The sequence below is a fragment of the Acomys russatus genome, chromosome 5 (genome assembly GCF_903995435.1).
Source record: "Acomys russatus chromosome 5, mAcoRus1.1, whole genome shotgun sequence".
Classification (NCBI taxonomy): Eukaryota; Metazoa; Chordata; class Mammalia; order Rodentia; family Muridae; genus Acomys; species Acomys russatus.
In genome coordinates this window covers 67,398,362-67,426,304 of record NC_067141.1, presented here as the reverse complement: position 1 = coordinate 67,426,304, position 27,943 = coordinate 67,398,362, and the positions used below count along the sequence as shown (strand labels likewise).

Here is a 27,943-nt window from a genome sequence, read left to right as displayed (position 1 = left end):
ATGAAGAATCACAGCTGGTCATTGGCTACTGAGAGAGGGAGAATGAGTTTCCGCCAAGGACTAACTCCCACACAGGCTGTCTAGTCCTAAGTGGTCATTCCTGGACACATCTAGCATCTAGACATAAGCAATGTAGAATGGACCCAATAGGTTGTACATACATGTGCATACATACACACACATGTATGTGTGACAATGATAAATAAATAAGAAGTAGTCATACATTTGGGAGGGAAGGATGCATATCACATGTGTACACACATGTACACATGACTATAGCACACATATATACAATCTAATGAGTCCACGTCAACTCCCTGTACATACACACTCTCACATCTTGCACACAGTGATGCTGGAGACACAAACTCAAGTTTTCACACACTGAGCCATCTCCTCAGCACTAAATCAGGACAGGCTCAAGATTTCCAGTTGTGACCCCTTATATCTGATATATTTTCAATGATACCCTTTGTATATATTCATATAAATAGGTATACAACCAAACATTCAGTATAACAAATTATAGAAATTTAATTTAAAACAATTTTAGTATACATACATTTTATCATTTATTGAAGACAAAAATTTGCATAATAGTGAAATGTGTTTTTGTGTGTTTGTTTCTTTTCATAAGTAATTAAACCTTGACTGAATATCTGATACTGCAGGTTATATGGCACCTTCAACATTTTTCAGTGCTGACCCAAATTTTTATTTTAAAAACATCAATTTTGAAAGAGTAACTTTGAGTAAACAGGTAATACAAATGACAGAGGAATTTTCAGGGCCATTTCAGGAATTCCTGATCCCAATCCAAAGTTCATTTAACAATTTTTATGAAACTTGTCAGCTACTCAAACAACAATTTAAAAAATCCAAACATGCTAGCACAGTCTAATATTAAGATATACTAACTCAATAGCTAAGTGTGAGGAACCATAGTAGGAAAGGATTGGACTCGTGTTTGCATCATTAACCCAGTATGTTTCAGTAAAGGTAGGCAACACATGTAGAGCAACAACACAGAAATTCATGATATTCAATGGCCTTAAACCTGACCAATGTGCTTCAAGTCCTGTCTATTGGTGTTGCGTGATGTGACAGCATATGTTGCAGGGGAGTCATGTAATGAGTACATTGCATGCTTGATCTTGAATTAATTTTATGTCCAATATGAAGAAATCTCTACGTTAGACAAATTTTCCAACCCTCAGATTCATTGTGTGGCCCAGTGTGCCGTAGCATCCCCCAGGAGCTGGGGTCTAACCTGCATCTCCAGCCCTCTCCAGACACAATGTAGAGGGGAAGAAAAAGGGGACATGGGATAGGCAGGATCTGGAGAATGTTTAATTCCCTTCAATTACCTAAAACAATCAGCCTATTGGTAGCTATATGGTTTCTAGAGTTTGGGGCTAGAATCCTATCTAGGATTTCTGAGGAGATTAGACACTGGAGTGTCAGGAAGACTTCTTGGAAGGTTTGTGCTCAAGGTTGAAAGAGAAGTATGCTTTTGCTCAGTGGAATGAGCACTTCTCGGTGACAGCCAAGGTGCAAAGACAGGAAAGATGGAAAATAAGAAAGATGCTAAACTTAGACCATTTATCTCATTGATGTTCGAAAGTCCCGGTGAGGCGGTGTGGTGGCCTTTGTTACATATACTTTTGCTCTGCTGCTCCTTCTTGTTAGGGAACACCTGTTTTATTTTGGCATGGCCCTTCATGTGAGATAAGCCTGAGCACCACGTAGGTCACCCTAGGCCAGCTAATCTAAACGTGAGCATGCCAGCACAATGCAGTGCCTGGAGCTGTGGGCTTTGAAATATCTTGGGTTACACTTCTGGCTGTTTTCCTGTCTCAATATGACATCGGAATCCATGCAAAACACAGGTCATACATGACAGGAGATTTTTTTTCTGAGGACATACAGGTACAGTTTTAGATACCAGACAAGAAAGGTAGAAAGAACTGTGTCCTGGAAAATATTACTGAATCCAAGAATTCAATCTGGAGTATTAGACTTGAAATTTTATCATGCAAGGTAGTCAATATCCCACCTTTTGAGGATAGAGGTAGAGTTTCCTGTGTGTCATAGAGCCAATGCATGGCGACTGACATAGGGAGGCAGGAAGGAGACCCATTTTATATGAAATGGCCTGAAGTCTTGAACAACTAAAACTTGCCCTAGATAATAAGGAAGATATGGTTGAATGGGGCAAGTTCAAACCTGAATAGCTAGATTCATGACCACAGACTCAACAAGAGAAAACATGGGTATCTTCTCCCATTTGGGATGCTATGGAAGGTTCCCACACAAGGATTTGCGTGATTCCTGAAGACAAGCAACAAGTCCTGGCTGCACTCTCATTGGAAGATCAGGTATGCACGTATCAATATTGTTCATGTACCCTTTTTGTCTAGGGTTGATGGTTCAAGCCTCACGCTCCTGCCTTAATCCTCTAGGGCAGATTCAACATGGAAAGGCTCACATGCCACCAGCTGTGAGACTAAAGAGAAATGATCTTTATAGCCACTCTAGACAGGGAGAACTCTAAGGCATTTGCAACTGGCACAGAGTCCAGCTGAGACAAGACAGGTCTCCAGACAGACACACCAAGATGCTGTTAATGCCGAGAAAAACCTTCACAGACAAATAACTTTTTACAACCTCCTGTCTGCAAGGCTGCTCTCCCTTGAGGTCTCGAATGCCAATGTTCTGTGACTTGGGATCAAGGTGGGGCAGCTGAGACCAGGAAGCCAGAAGTTCATTTTTCCACACCCAGTTTCCAGCCAGCCTGTGTTCAGCTCTGCTCCGACATCAGCTCGCTTCTCTGTGGGTTCAGAGTGCAGTCAGAAAGATCTAGCCTGCATATATTTCCAGCCACTACCTCTTCCAGGATGATTGAAGAGCCGGGGTTCAGGCCAAAGATCACTTTGGATAATTGCATCATTGCATCCTATCTCTCTGCTGCTCTTCTTATGTGGCTGTCCTTGTCTAGCCCAGCCTGGCTGTTTCATTAATCAGTCAAGTGCTTCTCTGATACCATCCCTACAGGCAAAAGGTACTGTAAAGAAAAAGAAAAAGAAAAACTACCTGCCATTAATTTCCCAGGCTCAACACTGAACCCTAGGCTTGATCTGCTTTACACTTTATGTCCTAATAATGTTCTAGAACTTCTAGCTTCTCTCTTGAGGCTAGTCTTTCTGTTTGGTGCCTCCTCTTAGACATTACATGGAAGCAAATGTTCCCTGGCTTGGAGGGTTTTTCTCCTCATTGTTGAACCGTGGCTCGGGATCTCTTCTGATTTTGTTCTATGTGGGTACTCTGAGTACAGCTTGGTCCTGTGGATTTGATGGACTAACCACATGCTCATGGGCAAGTTCTCCATTACAGCTACCATGGCCTGAAGACTTGACCAAACTCTAATACCAGTGCCTAGAAGCTCTAGGATTTCTAAATCAAGAGTACCACATCCATCTCTCAGCTATCACTTTCCCCTTAGCTCTGTACCTACATAGGTCTGCCTGTGACATAAGTGTCTTTCTGCGTAATTGCACAGAAGTGTCCTGAGAATCACCAAAGCCAGTGCTGACTATGAAGACCTGATAAGAGTCTCTTCTTACTGGGACTCAGTTTCTTCATTGATTTTTTTTTTTTTTTTTTTTTTTTGCATGACTGAAGTACTCTGTAAGCACCAGTCCTCATTCTCCTTCCAAATGCCCAATCAGGGACTAATTGCTGCTCCTAACCCCTGCACGATACCAGCTCATATAACTGAAAAGCTCAGATTTGGGGCCACTAGCTCTCTCCTAACTCTTATTTCCAAATGAACACTGCCCTTAAGTACATGTGCTAGGGTGAGGTTTAGGCAGTCAATGTGCAAAACTCTGCAGCTCCATAGAAAGATCTATAGACATGTAGTTGGGGAGTTAACCTGCAGTCAAGGTCTCTGATGAGTCTGCACAGTTAGAGATAGTTCAGTGGGTGGGGCACAGGGATGGAGGAGCAGGTAGAATTTGATGAGGGGCACAGTGATGGAGGAGCAGGTAGAGTTTGTGGGGCACACAGTGATGGAGGAGCAGGTAGAATTTGGTGAGGTACACAGTGATGGAGGAGCAGGTAGAATTTGGTGAGGTACACAGTGATGGAGGAGCAGGTAGAGTTTGGTGGGGTACACAGTGATGGAGGAGCAGGTAGAGTTTGGTGGGGTACACAGTGATGGAGGAGCAGGTAGAATTTGGTGGGGTACACAGTGATGGAGGAGCAGGTAGAATTTGGTGGGGGTACACAGTGATGGAGGAGCAGGTAGAATTTGGTGGGGTACACAGTGATGGAGGAGCAGGTAGAATTTGGTGGGGTACACAGTAATGGAGGAGCTGTCTGAAGCTCTGCAGCAAGCAGACCAGAATATGAATTCACGCTCTGAGTAGCTCTACTTGTCAACTAGGAATTAGGAAATGATGGGTGGAAATGCCTTGTATATACTTGTCAGAGCTGTGAGAACATTAATTTAAACTGCTACTTCCTTAAATGACGTACAACCCATCAGTTGATTGATGAAAGGAGAGATGGAGTGAGAAACAGGAGGAACATGGAGAATATAACCTTTTGTTACAGAAGGTGCAAAAACTTTGCCTAGAGCTAGATTGAGAAAGGCATAGATTTCTTCTCGCAGGACAGATGTATGCTACACAGGTAGAGAGCACCTGGGGACTTCGAGATATCACTGAGCAAAGGGAAAGGACAAAGGAAATCATTTAGCTGGAGGACAGAAAGGTATCCTCTGGTGCCCCTGCTTTACATCGGGCCCCATGCGTTGTCACTCAATTTTTAAAGCTATTCTGAAAAATTAATAAGACTACTACAAGCACCACTTATAGATGGGAAAACGGAGGGAGACTTCAAGAAATAAAAATAAATCAATTCGGTTCACACAGCAAGAAGACACAGGATGCACTGGAAGCTCTTTCCTCGCCACCACCCATTGGCCTTGCTGGGTCTAGGGAGAAAGTACATAAGAAGTTCTAGGAGAACCATCACCTTCTGTATCGATGGCAGCTTAGCCAGAAGACAGTCTATACATTTCTTGTACCTCTGTCCTCTCTGGATCACCACTCCCCTTTGGTCTCCCATAAGGAAGCCCAGGCCATTTCTCAGAGTTAGACTTGCACTGTGGGGTGACAGAGCTAACACTCTGCATCTGCACTCAGGAGGCCCTCCACATCGGGCTGCTAGCATGAGCAAAGACCTCCATTTGTGCAGGACGCCATGTCTCCATCTGCATTGCCAGCTCAGACCCCAATTTAGGGAACACAGACTCACTGACTCTCAAGCTGCACCTGAGAAATGTGGTTGATACAAAGCTCCCAGGACTCCCACCTTCATTACCTGGACACACTCGCCAGCAGAAAGTGTTCCACAGAACGACTTCTGCTATTATGACCTTGGTCTAGTAATGGGAGTGCAGGCCAGGGGCAAAGGGAGCGTGCACACCAGCAGCAACCAGTTTGCTCCGTTGAGCTCACCAAGGGAGAAAGAAAATAAAAATCCTTTCTCTCACTGGTACTGGTACTGATGGTTGTTCGCCTTACTATCCGTACCTCAGGGGCAAGGGGATGCACTTTCTGTATAACTGTGCACCCAAATGGTGGGATGAACATTCTGGTACCCTGCTCTTGAGAACTCTGCTAACACTGTTGGAGTTTGCAACACTTAGCAAGCACACTGTGGAGATCGGTTGAGGGCTGGGCAGCAGAGGAGACACTGCGGCATCTTCAGTCAGTTACCTCATTACCCTAATAGCCATGGCACCAGCCTTCCTGACATGGATCTCATGGTGTGGAGCTTCTTCTGGAAGCTGCTACACTTCTCAAACCTTTCCACACTGAGAATTAACTCTACCTCTGAGCTATTGGGGTCAGAGGTGAGGCAGGATATCTACTCTTAACCCATCTCTCTCACAACTCGCAGCTTTGAAACCAAACACACCTGTTAGTACCCGCTGCTTTTACTTCCAGATTTAATTGCCATTTCTTTCACTTCCTCTAAATTCCAAACTTCCTCCCAAGGTCTACACAGTTTTTGAATCTACCTTCCATGGCCTCTAATTACGCCACAGGCTTGTGTTTTCCTTCTGTGTGGACACTGTATTTCATTCTATTTTTAGAAGAATAATTTTAAATTAATTTATTTATTCACTTTACATTCCTATAGTAGCCCCTCACTCCTCTCCTCCTGGTCCTGCGCTCCCTCCATCTTCCCCCTCCCCCATCCCCTATTCCTCAGAAAAAGGCCAGACCCCCAACCCCAGTTCATCAAATCTCATCGGGACTGAGATGTGCTCTTCTCCATGGCCTGGCAAGGCAGCAACGCCAAGGGGAGTGACCAGAAAGCAGGCAACCACGTCCATGTCAGAGACAGCCTCTACTCCCCTTAACAGGGAACCCACATTGAGCTACCCATCTACTATATCTGTGTAGGGGGCCTGGGTGAAGTCTATGCATGGTCCTTGATTGGTGCTTCAATCTCCACAAGCCCCTCTGTGCTCTGGTTAGTTGGCTCTGTTGGTCTTCTTGTGGCACTCCTGTCATCTCAAGGTCCTTCTATCATCCCCTACCCACCAAACACACTTTTCCATTTGGCTGTGAGTCTATGCATTTTTTAAGATCAACTTATGGATGTAGCCTCTCAGAGGACAGCTATGCTAGGGTCCTGTCTGTGAGCATAGCAGAGTATTGCTAATAGTGTCAGGGGTAGGCTCTCTCCCATGGGCCAGGTTGGGCCAGGCAATAGTTGGATATTCTCTTAATCTCTGCCCTATCTTTATCCCTGTACATTTTGTAGGCAGGGTAAATTTTGGGTTGAACTTTTTGTGGGTGAGTTGGTATTCTCCTTCACTCCACTAGGAGTCCTGTCTAGTTAGAGGGTATCCTCTTCATTTGGGGGTGGCAGTTCTGTGTCTGTGCCCACAGAGGCCAGAAGAGGACACTGGCTTTTCTGGAACTGGAGTTATAGGAGGTTGTGAGCTGCCAGGGGTGTACAGCTCACAGTCCTTTGAGTGCTCTGAACACTGAGCCATCCCTCCAGCCCTCCAAGTTTCATGTTCAGACTGAGAGACACTACCTTCAATTCTAAAGCCTCTAAAGTACAAGCGTCTTAGTTGCCACTTACCATCCAGGATGTCATAGTACATTCTCCCTCAAGTTGCCCTCTCCTATGCCTTCTCCTTCAAGTTCGCCCTTCATCTTCCTGCTCCAAGTTCTAACTTTGTACTGTGCCCTTGGTGGACAACCAGCCTAAATGAAATCTCTTCTCATGGTTTGGTTGAGTATCTGTGATCCTTGGATAACCCAGGCAGGTAAACAAGACCAGTCTCCCATTCACCACCCCGAGGCACAAGCTTCTTTTTGTTCTTTGTTGCAGTCTAAACTAGCACTACACAGAAGAAAAAAATAATCCCTCTTTCCTTAGTTTTGAACCCTGCCATCTTCATGATACATTGTTGAAATCCACAATACACACATGAAAACTTCAAACCAATAATAATCAAATTTTAAAATATGTTGGACAAACATAAAGCCCCCAAAAAGTGTAGTTAAGTAGCTAATTTTATTATTCCTCTTAAATAGCAAGATAATCTCACTGAAATTATATTTTTATTTTTAAAAAGGATAATATGTTTGTTAAGAAAGACTAAAGGGCAGCTTGGAGACCATCCAGGCTATGAGTTTATTTTCTTCCCATTTTCAAATAAAATGCAAACGAAAAAATAGCAATCATTTTAATGAGCCTTTAAATAAATTCTTGGCTGCAGCATACCGCAGTAATTTATACAAAGGACCACATACCATGTATTTGCTGAGAGAAGGGGCTCTGTGACTAAAGAATGGATTTCCAAGAATTACTCTGGGCTCTTTTTCCTTTATGTGATTAGTTGAATCAAAGCACAACTTCGAGGCCTCTGTGTGACTGGGCCGTACTTGCAGAGGGAGGATGGGAGCGTGGAGACCACTGTCTCTCCTTACAGTGTTCTCCATGCTTCTGATTCCTTCCCCCATGATGAGGGACACACCAAGAAGAAATGGGCTTGGACTTCCACTCGGTAAGCGACCTTGTGTTCTCTTATTTCCTCACTCCTCCCCTCACATATTTTCCGCTAAACACCTCTCCTGACACATTGTTCTAGCCCTCTACTAGCTGTGTTAACTTATGAGGCAAGAACAACAAGGTGGTTGTGAGGGAACAGGAGTGGAACCATTTCTCTCCATCAGCACAGTGATCAATCTCACACGGGTAGTCAGCAGGTTTGGTTTTAAGAGACAGGGGAGACAACAGAAAAGGAGACGGTGGCAGCACACCGGGTGAATAAGACACAGTGGCAGTGCCCTAGTGAATGAGGAACAGCTGAGGCTTTATAAACAGCCAGGCTTCTAGGAGTTATGTCCAGTCCAAGAAGCTCTGGAGGGAGCTGGCAGTGAAAAAAAAATGGTGTCAACCCTATTAGAAGCATGGTCAGGTAGCGGGGCTCTACGAAAGCCTGGTGTCTAGTCTGAAGTCATGATGCTAAGAACAGTCAGTACCAGCTCTCATGGTCATCTAAGTGTTATCCTCTACCTCAAGGCCAATTTGCCAATATCAACTTTTCACATGTGACCTTTCTCATTATAGTGAATAATGCATTCAAACTAGACACAAGAAACCAGGTTAATTCTGCCACCTCGAGCTGTGAGCTCCACATCATCTAAAGTTATCCCCCAAAAGATTTCATGTGAAAATCGATATAGCAAATCTCTTATGCAAATCTGATTTTTTTTTAAATATGAAAGAGTACGTTAACCATCTCTGGACACTCCATGGCTCCTACTGTCCTGTGAGACAGTCATCTAGAGCACTGTAGAAATCAAGCACCACTGCCTGACCAGTGTCCTCCTGACCTGTGCATGCACTGCAATTTGCATCTCCAGGTCTGTGTGTACGTTTGGCATGCGTGCATTTTCTTTACCCAGGAAGAATTGCACACTTCTGAAACCATGAACTCTTCCTTCCCGGACACTTCACTTAGAGGTAGACACTTGCAGATTGCCACAGAACAACAAGCTGCTTTGTTTGACACACCTACTTTTTTCTGTAGCACTCAAGCAGCAGAGACGTTAATGTCTGTGAGCTTCTTAGTTTCTCCATTCTCCAACACTATTGGGAGATGTGGGTCAGGGAGAGCAGAAACCTGATAGTTCTAAGTTTTATTTTCTGTTTTGTATAGAGGTGTCTCAGGTCTACGAGGCTGTATCTGAAGACTTGTATGGGCCTGTGTAACCTGTTGGTCATACATACAGTACCTCTTCAGCAACTTGACAGAGACAGCATCCTCATCAAGAAAGAGCTGACTGGGTGATTCCCACTGTATTTCTGCAGGGAAGCCTGGAAGTGATTATCCTTCTCCCTGGTAAATCAATTAAAAGACAGAGGACCTACCAGACCTTTCCACCTCCCAGAAATTGCCAGTCCTCCAATTGTAATGAGCAAAGACCCTCAGGTAGCCCTGTTACTGCTGATATTATGACAACTGCAGTCCTCTTGAGGTCTATACGTGTGGCAATGCCAGCCAAGCTCCAGGGCCAGAGAAAACAGAATGGAGTCACAGACAGCTCATCAGGTATTTTACAAAAAGACACTGACACTTGCTTGAGCCTTAGTTTCCTCATGTGTACAATAGCGATAAAGCTTCCAGACGCAAGTGAGAGTGGCCTTAGACACTATAGTGCTCAGCGTAGTCCAGTACATGGAAACTGTTAGAAGCTCAATAAAATGAAGTCATGTTTCTAATCCGATGTTAGATCCACCACATATGCATGCATGTGTGTGTGTGCACGCGCATATACATACACACACACACACACACACACACACACACACACACACACACACACACACGAAAGAGAGAGGGGGAGGGAGAAGGAGAGAGAGAGAGAGAGAGAGGCGGAGGAGGGGGGGTGCAAAATACACCCTCACAGCAAAGAGGCATCACATTCCTTGGCAGTTAGACCTGTGTATTATTCTTGCCATTTTCAACACTGTCTCTAAAGCTGCAGGTGGCAGTAGCTTTGGAGCCAGAACAATTAGAACACAGCATGCCTTCAATTCCCTGTCCACTCAAAGATCACTTCTCAGATAGATTCATGGATGGGCATGATGCCTCTCTGGCTGCGACATACACAGCCATTAGCCAGACTCTACAAAAAACAGGGCTGGTAAACAGACTTGACCCTGGCAGTCGCCATACTGCATAGGCCTGAGGACAAGACTCAAGTGACAATACTGAATTCTGAGGACCCACGGGTGTTTATTTCCTGTAAGGAGATTGGGAAGCTGCAGGCTGGCACTCAACAGGCTCCACAATAACAGAGCTGCTCCTCTAGTGGGGCAAGCCACCCACTGTTCTGCATCTTCCAAGTGCCAGGCTCAGAGTCATCCCAAAATACTAGAGTACCTGACCATAGTCAAATGCAAACCCAGGTGATGAACGATTTATAGTTAATGGCCAGAGAGACAGAATTCACGTCAAATGTAGTGGGAGTGGGTCAAGGTCGCTAAAATAACTCTGATGCCACCATATCATTGACTGAGGACAATGAGAGAAGTTCTAGGCTTCTCACATCAATTTTCCCACTTCAACAGAATGATGACACCTGCTAGATGAAATGATGTTCATCCTAGTCACAGTCTGTAAGACAGACGATACTATACGCCTCAAATCCAACTTCCTTCAGCCTTATCCCCCAAACGTTCCCATTAGGAAGTTGATTACAGATCCATCATTCATGGATTGTCACTGCCCAAGCGTGCTACTGAGAAGCAAATGACACACATACACACCACTTCTATCTCTAACCTAATGGCTTATTAACTGTGAAGATTTGGAGAAATATTTGTTCTCAAAGGGAAAAAAAATGCACTGACCATATGATGAGCAACTATATAAATAAAAGCACAATTTACAGTTTTGCTGTGTGAGCAACAGATCTCATCTAATGGATTCACAGCCTCCAAGGAAAGCGGTGGCCATCTGTTAAATAAATAACTCATTAGGTGAAAAGCAAGTGCGGCCACAAGATTAACCACAAAGCCTGCTGGAGCCCACTGCCAGTGAGTGCAGGGAGCTGAAGGTAACCTGGGAACAGAGAGAATCAGAAGAGTCTTACTTAATGTGAGCTGGAAAGAGAATCCAGTAATGACACGTTTACATTTCTAGACATATTTTAAAGGGAATCTGAAAAACTGAAAGCTAAAAAAGCTGCATTCCAAGGTCATAATAATGGTACAGGGTTCAAACTGAACAGAGAAGCACATGAATGCATTTCTTTGTATCGACATGTCCTTTTGTCTCAGTGAGTAAAGATGAGAGGTTTATATTAAAGTGAATATTCTGGTTAAAAAATAAATCACCATGTGCAATGTATTTCTGTCACTGACAGCCAGGGGTTCCAATCTAGCCCAAGTCAAACAGAACCCAATCTCATCGTTCCCTGGATGAGTGATAAAGGTCTCAAGAATCACAAACGATTCCTAGAAACATTAATTTCTATTGCTCATTTCAGAAACAAACCCATGAAACTGCCTTTTTGTCTTTCCCTGACCAGAGTGAGAAAAAAATATATCTGCACTTTGTAACTGTTTTCCCAGCAAAGTCTCCAAGGTGGGAGTTAATAGATTTCAGGAATGTTTCTTACTAGTCAGTGAAATATGACTAGCTCCTGTTGACTGACCGTAGAACCTAAGACATTTCTCCAGACAGTCTAGGACCTGGATGTCATCTCACAGGTGTTGCTGTTCCCACCATGTATATTTTTATGAATATTATCAAGGCTCTTGTTGCAATCACAGCTGCTTGTGGGGTTCCCAGCACATAAAGTAAGCCTTCCATAAACTGTATGGTAGCTGTTCTGTTTGTTCTTAGCTCATGGTCTCAAGCCACCCTGCTACCCAGAAGGAAGATACAGGAGCCCCCGACCCCTTCTCTTACCTTCCTTTTGTTGGTCGGATTGACATAGAGGTAACTGAGGACTGTCTTCAAACCCACTTTGTCATTCAGTTTTTCATAGGTGGCACCATAATCTACTGACCTGCAGTAAAAGAGGGAAAACAAGAAGGGGAGAGATTGCGTCATCAAATGAGGGATTGCATTTAAAGGGGAGCCAGGATTACTCCGCCCATGCCTACATCTCTGTTCACAAATCATATGAGTGATTCAAAGTGTTCTTCAGAGATTAAAAAAAAAAACCTATTAGTTTTAGAAGAGCAATTAGACTAATGCACCTTCTTCCTCCTAAGCTTCCTCTGCTTCGCTCCCAGCCTTTCTCAAAGACCTACTTTCTCCTCTTTGTGAAGCTGTGTTGTTAATGAAGCTGCTGGAGACTGCCCACTACCTCCCACACAGCTCACTCAGTGGCTCTGAATGTGGCACTGGGCAGGGGACAAGTGCTCACCACCAACGCTCAGTACTATATTATGAGTGTAAACCACAAAGGAAGAGACCTCAGCATTTTCCACATATGGAGAATGATGGGGTTTTCCACAGACACTACGCTACAGCCAACTTCACACCCCTGCACTTAACCTAAAACAAAAGAGGTATCATCGGACAGCAGGGATTGCCCTAGCTCATGCCAGGTCCAGTGGTCAAAAGAGGCAACACCGGATGTCTTACATGCCTACATCACAGATCAAAAACCAGTAACATTGAACTAACTGAAGTGGTTCTTTGATCTGACTGTGGTGTTTTTAGCTACCATCTCCTCCCTTCAGCCTCATTTCTAGTAGATTGACCAGATGCAAAAACCACAGAAAGTCTCAGAGGATAAAGTAGTCAACCAATTGGCTTACCAGTCTTGCCTCCTCTCCCACACTAGAGGAGGGAAAGAAAGTGCCAAACAATAGGAGTCAGATTCATGAGGACAGACTCCCTGCCAGACTCTCTCTATCCACCATCGCAACCCTACTCACATCCCCCTTCATTTTCAGACAAACAGTATCACCGGGCTTTCTCCTCCAGTGTCCCAGCATCTCCTTAGTTAGTCTTGAGACTCCTCAAGCTTAGGCTTTTGAAGGGCCGAGGGGTCACTTTATTTTCTCTGTCACCAGTAGACCTTGTGAGTGTGAGGCACTGTACCTCTTAATTTCACTTCTCAATCTCTGTCTCTATAATTTCTATTGGCTTTGCGTCCTGATACCAGAGGAAACACCAGTCTTTGCCTTCTCTTCAATCCCTTACCCAGGCTCAAACTCTGGTCTGGTTCTGCCTTGGCTCACAGCTTAGCAGAGAAGGCTGTTGTGATGATCTTTAAGGGTTATGTCCATAAGCTTCCATACCCTCCTTCCCCCATACCACTCAAAATTCCTCTACACAAGGATGCATTTCCCTGTTCTACATGCTCCCAAGTATGCTCTGCATAGCTCTTCCCAGACTCTTTGAGGCTGTTGTGGTTATTTCCCTTGTGTTCTGCCATCTAATCCACAAGATGACCCTCAGGGTCAAAGAGCTTCACAAAACACTGTGATAAGATGAAAGAACACAAAACAAACCATGAAAATAGAGAGCTCGGATTCATTTCCAGATCTGTAGCTCTCTAATTACATAGTATGGGCAAGTCATTTAAGCCACTGGAGCCTCAGGTTCCTTACCTGAAAAATGGGGATAATTCAACCTCATGAAGCATTTGTGTGGATACAAAAATTATGGCACAGAGCAATCTAATAGGATCCAAGGGAGAAAAATAATAAAAGCAAATTAAGAGTAAGAGGTTTTGTTTCATTTCTCCTCTCTACAGTGAGTAGAAATTATGGTCTTACCCACTGTGTATACTTCACATGTTCACTGAAGAAACTAGTAAGTTATTTCAAGTATCTCCTTAGACTACCATCTTCTCGTCCCCAGGAAGCTGGCTTTCCATGCTTGATACTGAGTCAACCACCAGGACACAGTGTGAGGGGCCTTCCGGTCTCTCTCTTTGCCTGTATCTGACAACATCATCTGTATCTCCAAGTCTCTGTGATTCTGTCTCCTACGTAAGTTATCTACCAAGCGTCCCACCCCTTTGCATGACAGTGCATGCCTCCTCTGTGCATCCGTAGCAGTCTTCTGCTTGGAGATAATCCGGTTCCTTTCCCTGACACCTACCCTCCGTGCAGCTTGTAGCTTGTAGCCCACCTGCCCAGATCTGTCTACCTTACACTTCAGTGGAAATGACCCAGTGCACGCACACAGACCAGCTTCATTTTCCAAACCTAGTCTTTGAAAATGTGGTTTCCAAGTCCTTACCGCATCCACCATTAACCATTTGCCTTTCTGTTGCTTTCTTATCAACTTTACCGAACTCTCCTACTCATGTTCCACCTTTCACTACTGTCCCTGAACCAGCCGTAACTTATTTCCTCTTGGTGAATTTTTTGTCTCCAACTTTCAAATCTAACTCTAATACTCTCCACCTTACAACTTTCCTACAGGGAAATACATCACAATTAATTCTTTTCTGTTTCATTTCACTTTTATACACATTCCTTCCTACTGTAGCATCTGCCCTGTTGCTTCATTTATATAATCTTTATTAGAGGACTTCTTCTTCTTTGACTTTACCTCACAATGGGCAAGCAATGCTAGCAATACTTCACACAGCAGGCTCCAATATCATATACCACTCCTGGTACAACGCAAGTGCTAAACAAATTTGGTTTTATAATGATTTTCTTTGTTATTTATTTCTGATAGTAAATGAGTGAATTTGCCCAACCCTACTCACAAGTTTTTAACCATCTGCTAAGGTTTAACAGTAACTCAAAACCACAGCCATCCTAGAAATCGATCCTGATGCTCTGGAGTGCCGAGGTCCAGCAGCATTTGGTACCTTCAGGAAGGACCAGTAATTCACTCATATTAGAATCAAGGCTAAATATCCCATCAACCTATCACCCTAAGCAACACTGCTCTCCAAGGCAGTGCAGCAGATAAATTATGGCATCCAGATGCTGTGAGATGCGTGATTTTATTAACAGAAATAAAATATTTTTTTAAAATGACCTGATCTACATTCCTTTCAACATAAAATAAGCATTGTATAGAAAAAGCACACTGAATTTGGAGGCTGCTAGCCCAGACTTTAGACCTGAATCTGAAATGTATACAAATGTTTTGCCCTAGATGAGACACTTCTCTATGCAGGTGGAAGAAAAAAAAAACAAAATAAAACGACGACAACAACAACAACAACAGCAACAACAACCCCTTACGTGACAACTGTTAAAATGATGCGGCCAGTTCTACGGAGGACTAATGAAGGGAGCATGAGGGTTTTACAATGGAGTTTTGTCTTAAGGAAGAGAGATTTGGCTGGATTCCAAAAGCAACGTGGACAATTTGGATAGATACTTAGGAAGCAGGATTAGGATCCGGGTATGGAAATTACAAGGAAGGTAGGGCAGTTCCTTGCTAAAGAGACTTAATCAGATCCCTGCTGAATGCTGGCCAAGGGCATCAGCTATTACCCAGGGATGGCAGAGTCCATGAAGGCTGGAGGAGTTCCTGTAAACTGCCCAACCGGGATTCTTGCTCAACACAGGCTCTTGAGAGCAAGCTCAAGGTTAAGGCTTTATGAAAACACATCTCAAAGGAGTTGCACACTCTATTATTAACATGAGACAGTTAATGAAGATCATTGTACACTTCCTTTTGGGCCTTAAGGTTTATTATCACAATCTGGTACTATACTATTTTCTGGCCAGCAATTTTCCCCATCCTATCTACAGCAAACATCTTGTAAGGGCTAAATTCTCAAGGCTCCCTGCATGACTGATGTCCCAACAAACTCCCTCCCAGAATCCAAATAGCCTCCATCAAAGGCAGCATGCTTAGCGCCATGCACAGTCTCTGTTACTACATGCTGAAGACGGATTCACGCTGACTTTATTCTTTTCTGGAGTTGGCTGCTGAGAGAAGAGCCTTCCCAACAGAGGATGCTCTCTACAACTCGGCTTTCTGCAGGCTTCTGGCAGTCTCTGCTCACTGAAGCAAGTATCACTCATTGAAGGTACCTCGACGAGCCAGCAAGCATGTGGAATCAAAGGTGCCCTTGACTCTGTCCTTTCCATCATGGCTGTGGCATATCGCCTTGACCACAGTGTTCTGCAGGCCCACTTGGCCTGGGGAGAGTGCAGATGGCAGAGAGGACTTGGCTTTGTTGCCAGGACAGCTGTGCCTGCAGAACTTGCTCTGACAAGAAAGCAAGCCATCCTGTATCTTGGGGTTCCAAACATCTGCCAGTGGGAACAGGGGTGTCTCTTGGAAGAAACAGTCTCATCCCACCATGCTAAAGTCAGCCTTTCAAATCCAGACACTAGCTTCATAAAACAGAAGTGCTCCAAGTGCTAAAACCAGGACACATGTGCATGGAATGCTGGTCTCTCCCTGGTACTGTGCCAGTTTGCATGATGAATAGCTGACCTGGAAGGTGGCTTGTGAGACATACACAGATCCATGGCTGTGGCTTCTGTCCCTGAGTTCAGGTGAGTCCAGCTGTATTTCCACACTATGGGGAGGGCTGTGTTTGCTGTGGATGTCATACATCATTATTGTCTCCCCTCTGTTCTATACATTTTCATTAATTACTTCCAACACACAGAAAAGTACAGTAAATCCACAATCATATGGCAAGTGCTAAAATAATTATGTCTACAAACAACATATAAGTAAGTATAAGTGTTCTGACATCTGTGTGTGATGATCTGTGGCTGTGTGTGTGTGTTCCTGTCTGTAGATACACATGGGAATAAGAATGCAGATGTGTGTCCATGTGTAGCGGCCAGGAGTCAATGTTGAGCATCTTCTATCACTCTCCACAAGATTTTGTTTTGTTTTGTTTTTCAAGACAGGGTTTTTCTGCGTCGCCTTGGCTGTCCTAGAATCACTTTGTAGACCAGGCTGGCCTCGAACTCACAGAGATCTGCCTGCCTCTGCCTCTCTGAGTCCTGGGATTACAGGTGTGTGCCACCACACCCCTACAAGATTTTTAAAGGCGTGGTCTCTCACCGAACCTGAAATTCACTTATCTTCTCAGGTTGAGTGGACAGTGAGCTCCAGCAATCCTCTCTCTCCATTTCCCCAACGCCGGCATTACAGGCACATGCCCCAACACTAAACTGTTGATGAGGGTAGTAGAGCTTTGAACCTAGGTGCTCATGCGTGTGAACCTACTGCGGTGTCTCTCCATCCCATGCCCTTACATCTTCACTTCCGCCGCCCACGTCAAGCTGTTGAGGCATTATGCTTCTTGACATACCCAGCCAGATACATCCATTTTAACTACTGTATAGCATTTCCTCTCATGGACACATCACCATCCCCTTCGTTCACCTATTTAAAAACATTTCTGTTTTTCTTTATCCTTCTTTCTCTCTAACAATATGATTACAGTGATGGAGATGTATCTAAATTGGGACAATGCTTGCCTACCTTGCACAAAGCCTTGGGTTTGGTCCCCAGAACCACATGAACCAGGTGTACTGGTTTATACTTATAATCCCAACACTCTGGATGTGGAGGCAGGAGGATCAGAAGTTTCTCCTCCTTATCCTCAACATTTGAGGTCATAGAGGATTCATAAGCCCCTGGGTAAAAAAAAAAAAAAAAAAAAAAAAAAAAAAAAAAAAACATCTCTACCATGTATCATATAGGATTGTATTTCCAATACTACAGAGGACAGGGCAATATAACCCCAAACTCAAGACCAGCCAGGGTTACACAGAAATACTCCATCTAAAAAAAATCCAAAATAAGGTCTGCTGTTGCAAGCAAGTCTGTGATGAACACTGCTAGGCAGGTTCACTTATGCATTTGTGAAGCAGTGTGTCTGTGTAGCCCTCTTCCTGGGCAGTCACCACTCCTCCCTTGATAGTTATTGTCAACCTTTTCTCCAAAGTGGCTTTACCTCCAAAGTGACACTGTTCTCAGTTTCTCAACCCGTTCATAGAATGGCACATTACCTAACTGATTAAAAATTCCTGTCTTGTCCCTCAGGGGCTCAGAAGGTCTTGGCCAAGAAACGGTACATTCTGAGGATTCATCCCAGCCTGACATGACATGTGCCTAGCTGTCTCGCCAAGGTTGTGCCCACAGTAGCAATAACAGGAGATGAAGGATAAACATGGTATGCTTTTTTCACTCACCCAGCAAACTCCTGCTCGTTTTGTAAACATCTGGAGGTGCTAGTGGTAAGTCAGTATATGAGCTGTTATTGTAAAAGAAAAACTCATCCTGTGTACTCCATCAGCTCCCCAACAGAGCTAAGCTTTGGTCCAGCCCCTTCATTCCCAGTGCCATGCTTCTACTCAAGATGGGCAGACTTCCAAAGGCCCTCTGCCAGTTCTCAGGTGGACAGCATATAGTCGCATTGGAAAAGTACTATATTTATCTTACCTCATCTTCCACACCCCTTATACCTCAGCCCTCCCACCCATCCCTCTCTTCCTCTTACCCCTGAGCCCTACAAAACCAAGGGATCTTCTTTCCACCTGAAGTTACTCCTCTTCCTCTCAATGACCCCTTTGGCATTTGAATCAGCCACAGATGACCACAGATGGGACAATTACTCTTTCTCTTAGCAATTCTTTTCTTTCCTTTTCATGGTTCCTCATATGTATATTATTCATCTCAACTTCCCTGGGTCATTTCTCAGCAAATTTAGTTCAAGTTCATGAGCTTTTCTCTGTAAAAGGGGCCAGGCAGCAAGTGTTTTAGATTCCAGGAACCTACCGCTGACAAAACTACAATAGTCCCAACTTACAATGGCTCTGCTTTTAACTTTCTCCCTTGTGGTGGTGTAAAAGCTATAAACATCACTCTGAATTTGTCTCTTTTCCTGGCTCATGGATGCAGGTAGACACTGTCTCAAGATGCTGGGCAGTAGCTGAAAGCTGCAGCTTCCAGTTAATAAGGGATCATTCCAGGACAAGACATGCACTATGTTGGCAGTGTTTCCTGGATGTTGGGTTTTGGTGGCTTTCAACTCCTGATGGGTTTGTTGGAATACAATCCCAAATAAAGTCAAGTAACTTCTTCAGGAGACTCTGCCCTTGCCTCTCAGCAGAAGTCCGATACAGCTTTTATTAGAATGAGTCTGTATCTACAAAATCAGGAGGTATGTGGTTTGGCTGTGTGTTTGGTTGTGTCAAAGGTAGGCTCCCAGAACCTAAAATACCACTGTGTTAGTTGCTACAATGCCAGCCAGCCCGTATCTCTATCTACCACTGCCAAGGGTCCCACTCTGATGCAGTCTCCAAAATAACTTGCTAAGATTTTGTCAGGGTGAATTATGTCATTGGTCATCCTTTCTCATATTACCTACCCTACATGATGTTCGGTATCTTGGTAGATTGTCATCCATTGCTCGCTTTTCCCTCCCTCCCATGATGGTTATCATTCAGATAGCTTTTCTGACTCCCAACTCCAGTCCTGGTTATCCACCAAAAAGTTCCTACAGTTGAAGCCCACACCCACCTCTTCATTTGTGGCAATAGTAATCAAGAGTTTCCTAGTTATTCCTTGAATATGCATATGTACTTTTGTTCTTCCTAGAAATCATTAAACACTGCTTTTTAAAAAATAAGAAAACTTTTTCTTTTAATCTTTAGAAGTGCAGGGGTGGACTCTGTGCACGGAAAGGGGAAAGCAGAGCAAAGACAAGTGGGCTCCATCAGAACCACCAGCAGGAGCTCTGCATGTCTGATCTCAACTCATACAGAAGGGTGATGTGCAGATCCCACACAGAGGGTACAAAACATAGCCTAGCATCCATCAAATGACTCAAGCATGAGTGCATATAATGGCAGTCATCTGACATTTAACAAAGGTGCCGGAAAACACACACTGGAGAAAAGATAGTATCTTCAATACATGGTTCTGGGAAAGCTGGATTCCACAAGTAGAAGAATGAAATTAGACCCATATCAATCACACAAAAATCCCTGCACAAAAATCAACTACAGATATATAAAAAACACAGCATGAAATCTTAAACGCTGAAATGTCCAGATGAAACCGTAGGCAATATCCTACAAGACATGAGTGTAGGAAAGGCTTTTCTTTATAGGACTCTATTTGTCCAGGAGTTGAGGTCAAAAATTGACAAATGTAACCTCATAAAACTAAAAGGCTGTGTACAGGAGTGGAAACAATTGAATGAAGAAAAAGTTCAGAGTAGGAAAGAATCTTGGCCAGCCATATATCTGATAGAAAAATTAATATCCAGGACACATAAAGAACTCAGAAAATAGATTCAAGGAAACAAATGACCCAATTAAAAACAATAGGCCATGGATCTAAACCGTGAGCTCACAAGAGAAGAAATAAAATTGTTTGAGCAAATATCTCAAAAAAATGTCCAACATCCTTACCAAATTAAAATTACTTTTGAGATTTCATCTTACCAGTTAGAATGTGTAAGATCAAGAAAACAAATGTCAACACTGGCTAGGATGTGGGGGAAGTCTGAAACCCCTTACTTCCTGTTAGTGGGATTCCAAACTAGTGCAGCCACTGTGAAGTCCGTAAGGAGAACCCTGTTGTTGTTTGTTGTTCTTTACCTACTTTTCCCTTCCTTACTCTCCTCCCAGTCCCTCCCTCTCACCTCACCAGCCCCTTTATCCATTCCTCCTCTCATTCTCCTCAGAAAACGAGAGGCCTGCCATGGCTATAGACCAGCCTTGGCATATCAAGTTGCAGTAGGTACATCTACTGAGGCTAGACAAGGCAGCCCAATTAGGCGAAGGGTATCCAAAGGTAGAGAGTGAAGCCAGAGACAGCCCCTGCTCCCGCTGTTAGGAGTCCCACATGGAGATCAGCTATAGAACTGTTACATACGTGTGGGTGGCCTAGGTCTGTCCCATGCCTGCTCTCTGGCTGTCAATTTAGTCTCTATGAGTGCAAATGGGCCCTGATTATTTGATTCTGTAGGTCTCTTGTGCTTTCCTTGACCCCTCCAGCTCCTTCAATCCTCCCTCCCCCTCTTCTACATGATTCCACAGGCTCCGCCTAATGTTTGTGTCACTGCATCAATTTCCATCCGTTGCTAGGTGAAGCCTCTTTGATGACAGTTATGCTAGGCTCCTGTCTGCAAGTACAGCAAAATACCAGCTGTTCTATTAAAAAGCTAAAAATAGATCTGCCACATGTCCCTGATGTAACACTCCTCACTCTTGGGCATATGCCCAAAGGATACAACAGCCTACTCCACAGACGCTTGCTCAGCCATGTTCATTGTCACTCTACTCACAGTGACTAGAATATGGAAACAATGGAAACAATTTAAATGCCCTCCAGCTGAGGAATAGAAAACAGAAATGTGGTATATACACACAGTGGAATACTGGAATACTACTGAGCTATAAAGAGGAGTGAAATTATGAAATTCACATGTAAATAGATGGAACAGAATATATTATACTGAATGAGGTAACTCAAAAGGACAAACACTGTATATTTTCTCTTTTAGCAGGTCCTAGCTCCTAAAACTTAGATATGAGTACATCACCTGGAGTAACACAGAAGGAACAGGAGAGAATAATAACAACAAGGATGCCTTAAAACGTCATAGGGGTAGGTAATCATTATTTTATGTTTACTTAAAATATATTATATAAATATATTTAGGTGTGGTGGTGATATATATATATTTTCACAAATAAGTGTTGGAGTAACGTTTTGTACACTGTGTGACTGTTGTCTCTGTATATCTAATTGTTTATGGCTGTACCAGCAGAAGGCTGAGTACTGACCAGACTTTGGTATTGTTATGCTTACGGACTATCACTGGCCTCACATTTTGTAAACATGTACCTTCCTCACTTGATGATTGGCTTTAGTAAAGATCAGATGGCCAATGGCTGGGCGGGAAGTGGAGGGCAGAACTTTCAGGCAGAGGGAGGGTCTCTGAGAGAAGAAACTGACAGAGGATTCACCAGCATGACACTGCAAGCCACAGATGTACTGGGGATGAGAGAGGGGCAAAGATCTAGCCATGTGGCAGGATGTGAGCTAGAATTGTTGGGATGAGCTAGCTGAAAGTCTGCCCAGCCAAAGCCTAACCTTTTAAATATCAATATGTCTCTGTGTCATTATTTAAACCACTGGTGGGTCCAGAAGATCCCACTATAGAGAAATATAATTTATACCACTCATCAAAGAAGCTTCCCCCCCCCCCCATAACAGAAAGCCACACTGGTCAAAATGCAGAGAACTGATTCTGACCAGGGGATAGCCAGTAGCAGTTGACATATCTTCAATAAAACTCCTACATAAAGGCTCATGAGAGATGGTAGAAGAGGGTGTGGGAAATCTACCAGACCCAGAGTGCTGGGATCTTATCTTCTGTATGTGACAGAAAAGCTGAAACCGTGAAATCTCATCTCTATACTTGCATAAACAAGACCTGAATAATGACAACACCAGTTGACATTCCAGTATGGTTGAGGAAAATATCACAAGACCTCACCCCTAGATGAATGGCTGCACAAAACTAATGGCTGTTGAGAGGGGGGAATCAGTCTTCTCCAGGAACAAGCCTCCTAATAGGTTTAGAGCATGCCAAGCCATCAGTCTAAAATCAGATGCAGATGAACAAACAAAGCCCAACAGAGTCAGCAGGCTGCATTAGAAATGTGCGTGTACATGCATGCATGTGTGCGTGTATGTGTCTCTGGCAATAGTAACTAAAGATAATATACTATGGGTTTGAGAAGTGGGGTGAACGCACGAGGAGTATGAAGGAGAAAAAAGAGAGATAAAATGGTGTAAGTGACATCCTCGCATATGAAACTCTCAAAAATAAAGTTTAAAATCGTCATAAGGTAATTGAAAATAAAAACCAAACTACTTATAAATCCCACAAACAATAATAGATGCATGATTATTTTAGCCAGTATTCAAACTTTCAAACGCTGAATCTGTGACTTCCTTAGACTTTTGCATTTTTAAGTGTTCAGTCATAGAAATCCTCATGTATAAATGAGAATAAAGAGAATGATATAAGTAAAATATTTTTAAAGCCACCTTCCATAATTTCTGTACATACTTAGTATTGAGGGCAAGCAGTTTGTTTTCTTTTTTCTTGTTTTGCATTCTCCACATTTAAAAGTAGGCTTAGGTCCTTGAATGTACAATAAGCAATGATAGGATGGATGATCACTGTTTCCAATGCAGGAACATCGACTCGAGAATTAAACGACATAGCCATGCTTCAGAGTATCAGGCCCGCGAAACCACTTCCCTCAGTAGATCCCATTGAAATACAATGAGAGAAAAACCAAGGGCAAAGTCAATTGTGGGTTGCCTGTGTGGTGAACTACATTCACTCCAAGGTCAGGGCCCAATGTATACAAAGTACAGCTCCAAACCAACAGCTGCCCAGAAAGTCTTTGTGATTGAAATTCATAGATACTTACCTCTGGTCTGCTCCCTCTTTATCTAAGGAACAGTTTCCATTACACTGAAAGAAGCCCAGCCTGACCACAAATAACCAGCCAGATAACTAACTCCAGATCTCAAGCCAAAAGCCAGCCATTTAAAGAGCTACAATCTCCAAGTGGTTACTGGTCCCGCCCTTTGCTTCAGAAAAACCACAAGCACACTGATGCCAAGACCAGATGCTTGCACAGCTCCCTGGACCTCTTGATGCTCCTGTTTTAGCTCCTTATAAAGAGCCACATGATGACCTAACAACTAATCCACCTCTACGTCTTCCTGTCCCTACCACTAGAATGGAAGCTGTGGCAGGACTCTGAATACAGTAGATGGGAGGTTAGCTCCCTCGGAAGCCTAGAATCATGCAGAATTCATGCGACCAGATACAAATGTGGACTTAAGAGCAGGCCCACAGCCGTAGTTACCTCAAACAGAAGGGAGGGCTATGAGGCGGAACCAAGATGCGGAGCACTGTGTGAGCATGTTTACACTCACTGAGGAATCTCTCTGTTCAGGTAGTAGGCTTGTACGGATGTTTTATTTAAGGTTCAAAATATTGAAAATTCTCGACCTATATGGGCCAAGAGACCTACTTTCCATACAAGTGAAGAAAAGAAATAAGGCCTGTAAAGGAAAGAAAAGGACACAAGCTGGCTTCAAAGATGTCAAAGATGGCATGTTATGAGTCGCTACGGGGCTATCCATGTGATTATTATAGAATGGCAGTCCTAAGTGCAAAGAAAGACTAAAATGTAGTATATTATGCATATAGACAGACAAGGAGAGGGAGGAGGAGAGTATAGATACCTTCTTGAGGTAAATATTGTAGCTTTTAACTAGAAAACCCTCTATCACATAACTCCAAAATTGTTAAAGGACTCCATAATAATAATATCATCAACAATAAAAGCTACACATACTGTACATAGACATCCAAAATAATATGCATGTTCTAAGTAGTTATACTCATGCACAAAAATGCATGTAAAAATACAGAAAGACATTAGAGGAGTAAGAGGTAAGCTACCTTTAGGTATGGAACCAGGGAAGCATAAGGTGGCTTTAAGGTCTTGACTTTATTTGAATCATTGTATTTTCAAACAAAAACATATTTATATGTAGCCACATGTCACTCGTGTAGTTAAGAGTCATAACAATGAAAAGATGTGTAATGAGAAGCCACAATGCAAATGAGAAAAATGAACACATCTGCATGGGGACCCTCTCATAGTCAGGCACTGCTATTCAAAAAGGCATCCCAACATAATAAGAGGATTCATTTCAGCCAGGCAGATTTGGCTTCAAATGCATCCTATAAAACTTAAGGCTAATTACTCAAGACTCATGTTTCATATATGCTCAATGGGAAATATAAATACTGTTTTGCGAAATATCTGTGAAGTTTAAATAGCCTTAGTATCAGGGAATTCACTTCACTGCCAGTGGCTGGGAGCCCCTGTGATAGACCAACCATTTCATCATTGGAGTAAAAGATGCCCTGTACATTTCTGAGTAGACAGCAGCTGCCTTATAGATTCATACACAGCAGTGGACAGACCCTGTCATATCACTCTCTCTATATCAGCAATAAACAACCAAAAGGCACATGGTAAGACAGAGCAAATGCTACACATAATCAAAGATAGCCTCCAGCAGGTCACCAACATGCTCAAATTGAAGTCTGGGGAAAATGGATTCAATGTCGTTTCACCAAGTTTTCCTGGGGACAAAAATAATGAGACTCATACTAGAAGGTTCCAGACACTTTTAGCAAGGCACCTCTGTTTGGGGAACAGATGTTTACCAATTCCCTTTAAAATTTCAATATACCCTGTTGGGGCTGTGTGATGTATGTGCAATTACATCTGTGTGCAGACATCTAGACACCTCCCAAGTAAAGATGGACTGGCACAAAGAAAGAATGGGAGCTTGTGGAAATCTTAGAGCATCTCCCCACTGTCAGGACCCAAAGGGCTGAGTGAGTCACACTCACTTTTAAATTGCTCTCCCACAGAACACACACACACACACACTCACACACAAGCTCAGTGATAAGAGGTCCCTTACACACCAAAAGCACTGAATGCTTTTTATTAATTGTGTCATCGATTAATGTAGTTTCTCCCTCCCCTAGAGGAGTCAGCTCTGCAGAGGAAAGAGGTCTCCTTTTGTGTGCATCCTCCATGAAGCCTTTCCCTGGCTGTCTCTGACTTCAGAGACTTCAGCCTGGGTCTCTCCTTGTACAGCTCTCTAGGAACACAAAATCTTCTTTTGTTCTCTTGCTTTATGCTATTGTTTAATTTTTGTATGTGAGACTTCTTTCTGCTGACAGGGGCTCCTGTGAGGTCAAGGGACTACCTCAGATGTCTCTTTTAGCCTCTCAAGCATGCAGAACAATGCTATGCAGGACTGATTCTAGAAAAGAGGAAGTATGTTCCCCGGGAGTAACTCTGTCAGGTTCTCTTCTGACTTTGAGAGTACTGTGAGAGAATAATGAGAAAACACCCCCTCATACACACAGGCTGCTCTGCCAGGTTCTGTTGTTCATCCAGGGGAGGACAAGGCCAAAGTCCGCTTTCACCTGATACCTTCCTTGCCAGGAGGGAAGAAACACAAATGTTCTGACAGCATGGAGAAAAGGCGGTTCCCTTTTGGAGGGTCTGGTACCTTTGACATCCCATCTCCTCACAGGACTGAAACTTGCTTTTTCATGTCCTGCTGTGTGCCCACCCCCAGTCATGTGATATTATCTAAATATGCAATTGTCTTGGCGGGACTTAAGGTCTATACTCAAAAGACCTGGACATACAGACCAGTGCTATAACACAATCTGTTGTTAATGTTCACATTTGCAAAGATAGGCAGGAAAAAAAAAAAAAAAAACAATTGGCTAAAAGGTAGGCTTATCCTCAAGTCCCAATGCACTCCTTACATCATGCAGAGGAACACACTCTCCGAGATCAGAAGCTGTGCCCATCCGAGGCCTGGCCAGCTCAAAAGGGTTTCCATAGACTTGGATGGAAAGAAGGTCACACTTTTCAGTCATTGTCAAATACAAAAGTACTAAACGTTTGCCGCAGATGAATTTTCAAATACAGAAAAGAATGAAGGACAGCCTAGGCATCCATTCCGACCGCCCCATCGAGTGGCCAGCATAACCAAGGTTCTGGCTTGTATACACACATACTGTATTCACATGCATACACATACATATACATACCCTCTAATCTGCATGCTTGCAAAGCTCAAGCTCATCTTTTATATCATCTCCATCCCTTAGTATGATGTTCCAAAGAGGCCCTCGTGATGCTCAATATGTCTCCAAATAAAATCCCTCAAGACTGCAGGGTATGAATGGTCCATAATTTACTTCAATTTCTCTAGCCAGCTGGTCACTTTTTAACCAAGTGTTCTTGCATAGGAATCTTGAGTATATCTCCATTTGTTCCATTGGGTTAGATTTATGCAAGTGTGACCACTAGTTCAAAGGACACTAGCTATTATTAACTTTCTAGATATCAATCCCGCTATAGAAACACCCTAGTCGGTCTCCAGTTCCACCAAGAACTCACGAGTAATAATCTTAGCTCATGCTGGCCAATTTGGGGTTTTGTCGCTTTGACGTTCTTACACAGTTGCCAAAGAACACACACTCTGGTATCGGAGAGTTACCAACACCCATGGAGCCTTTCCCAACATCTGCATGTGACAATACTTGTACAACTTGGGACTCATATAATTAAGAGGTTCTGAGGTTTGATTCAAATGTGTTAATGTTTTATGATAAAAACTAAATAATAAATTGCATCTAAGAACAGTTTAAATATCCAAATTCCTTTTAAAATAACTACCAAATCAGCATGAGTATATGGACAAACAGGGGCATCTTCTGAAGAATGTGATAATTTACTGGAAAGGCTGCAATGGAGTTCTTTCTATCTGCTTCTACAGTTATCTGTCAGATCAAGGCGTGCCATGTGACTTCTAGAAAACTCAACCGGAGAGTAGTGTCTCTTCATTACTCTCCTGGAAAGGGTCATGGAGGTGCACCCTATGGGTTCCTGGACCAGACTTTGAGCACTGATGCTCCAAGTCAAACAATATCCAAGACCCAAGAGAATGAAAAAAAAAAAAAAAAGCCATACAGAGATTCCTTTTTTGGTCCCTTTTAAAATGAACTCTACAGAGTTCCCACAAATCTCCCTCAGTTCAAACCCCTCTCCTCTCCAGACCCTTTGAAGTTAACTCCAGCCTCCTACGTAAAGCTTCCTCATGTTCCATGCCCTCCAGTGACCTTTGCTTTTTCTGGTTTCCTCTGGATTTTATATCTCTGCTGTACAGTTTGACCTACACCATCTGATTTCCACAGTCATTTGTCCCCACCAAAGCTATAAGCTGCCTGAGGTCAGGCATGAGGCCTTTGGCACACACTTTGGATCAATA

General features: G+C 43.3%; 1 protein-coding gene across 1 annotated transcript in view; it reads right to left on the bottom strand.

Annotated features, from left to right (window-relative positions):
• Nucleotides 1–27,943, bottom strand: part of Sorcs3 (sortilin related VPS10 domain containing receptor 3) — a 623,313-nt gene that overhangs the window by 327,931 nt on the left and 267,439 nt on the right. Inside the window, exon 3 of the mRNA XM_051146759.1 lies at nt 12,020–12,119. Within this exon, the coding sequence (XP_051002716.1) occupies nt 12,020–12,119 (100 nt within the window). The remainder of the gene's footprint in view (nt 1–12,019; nt 12,120–27,943) is intronic.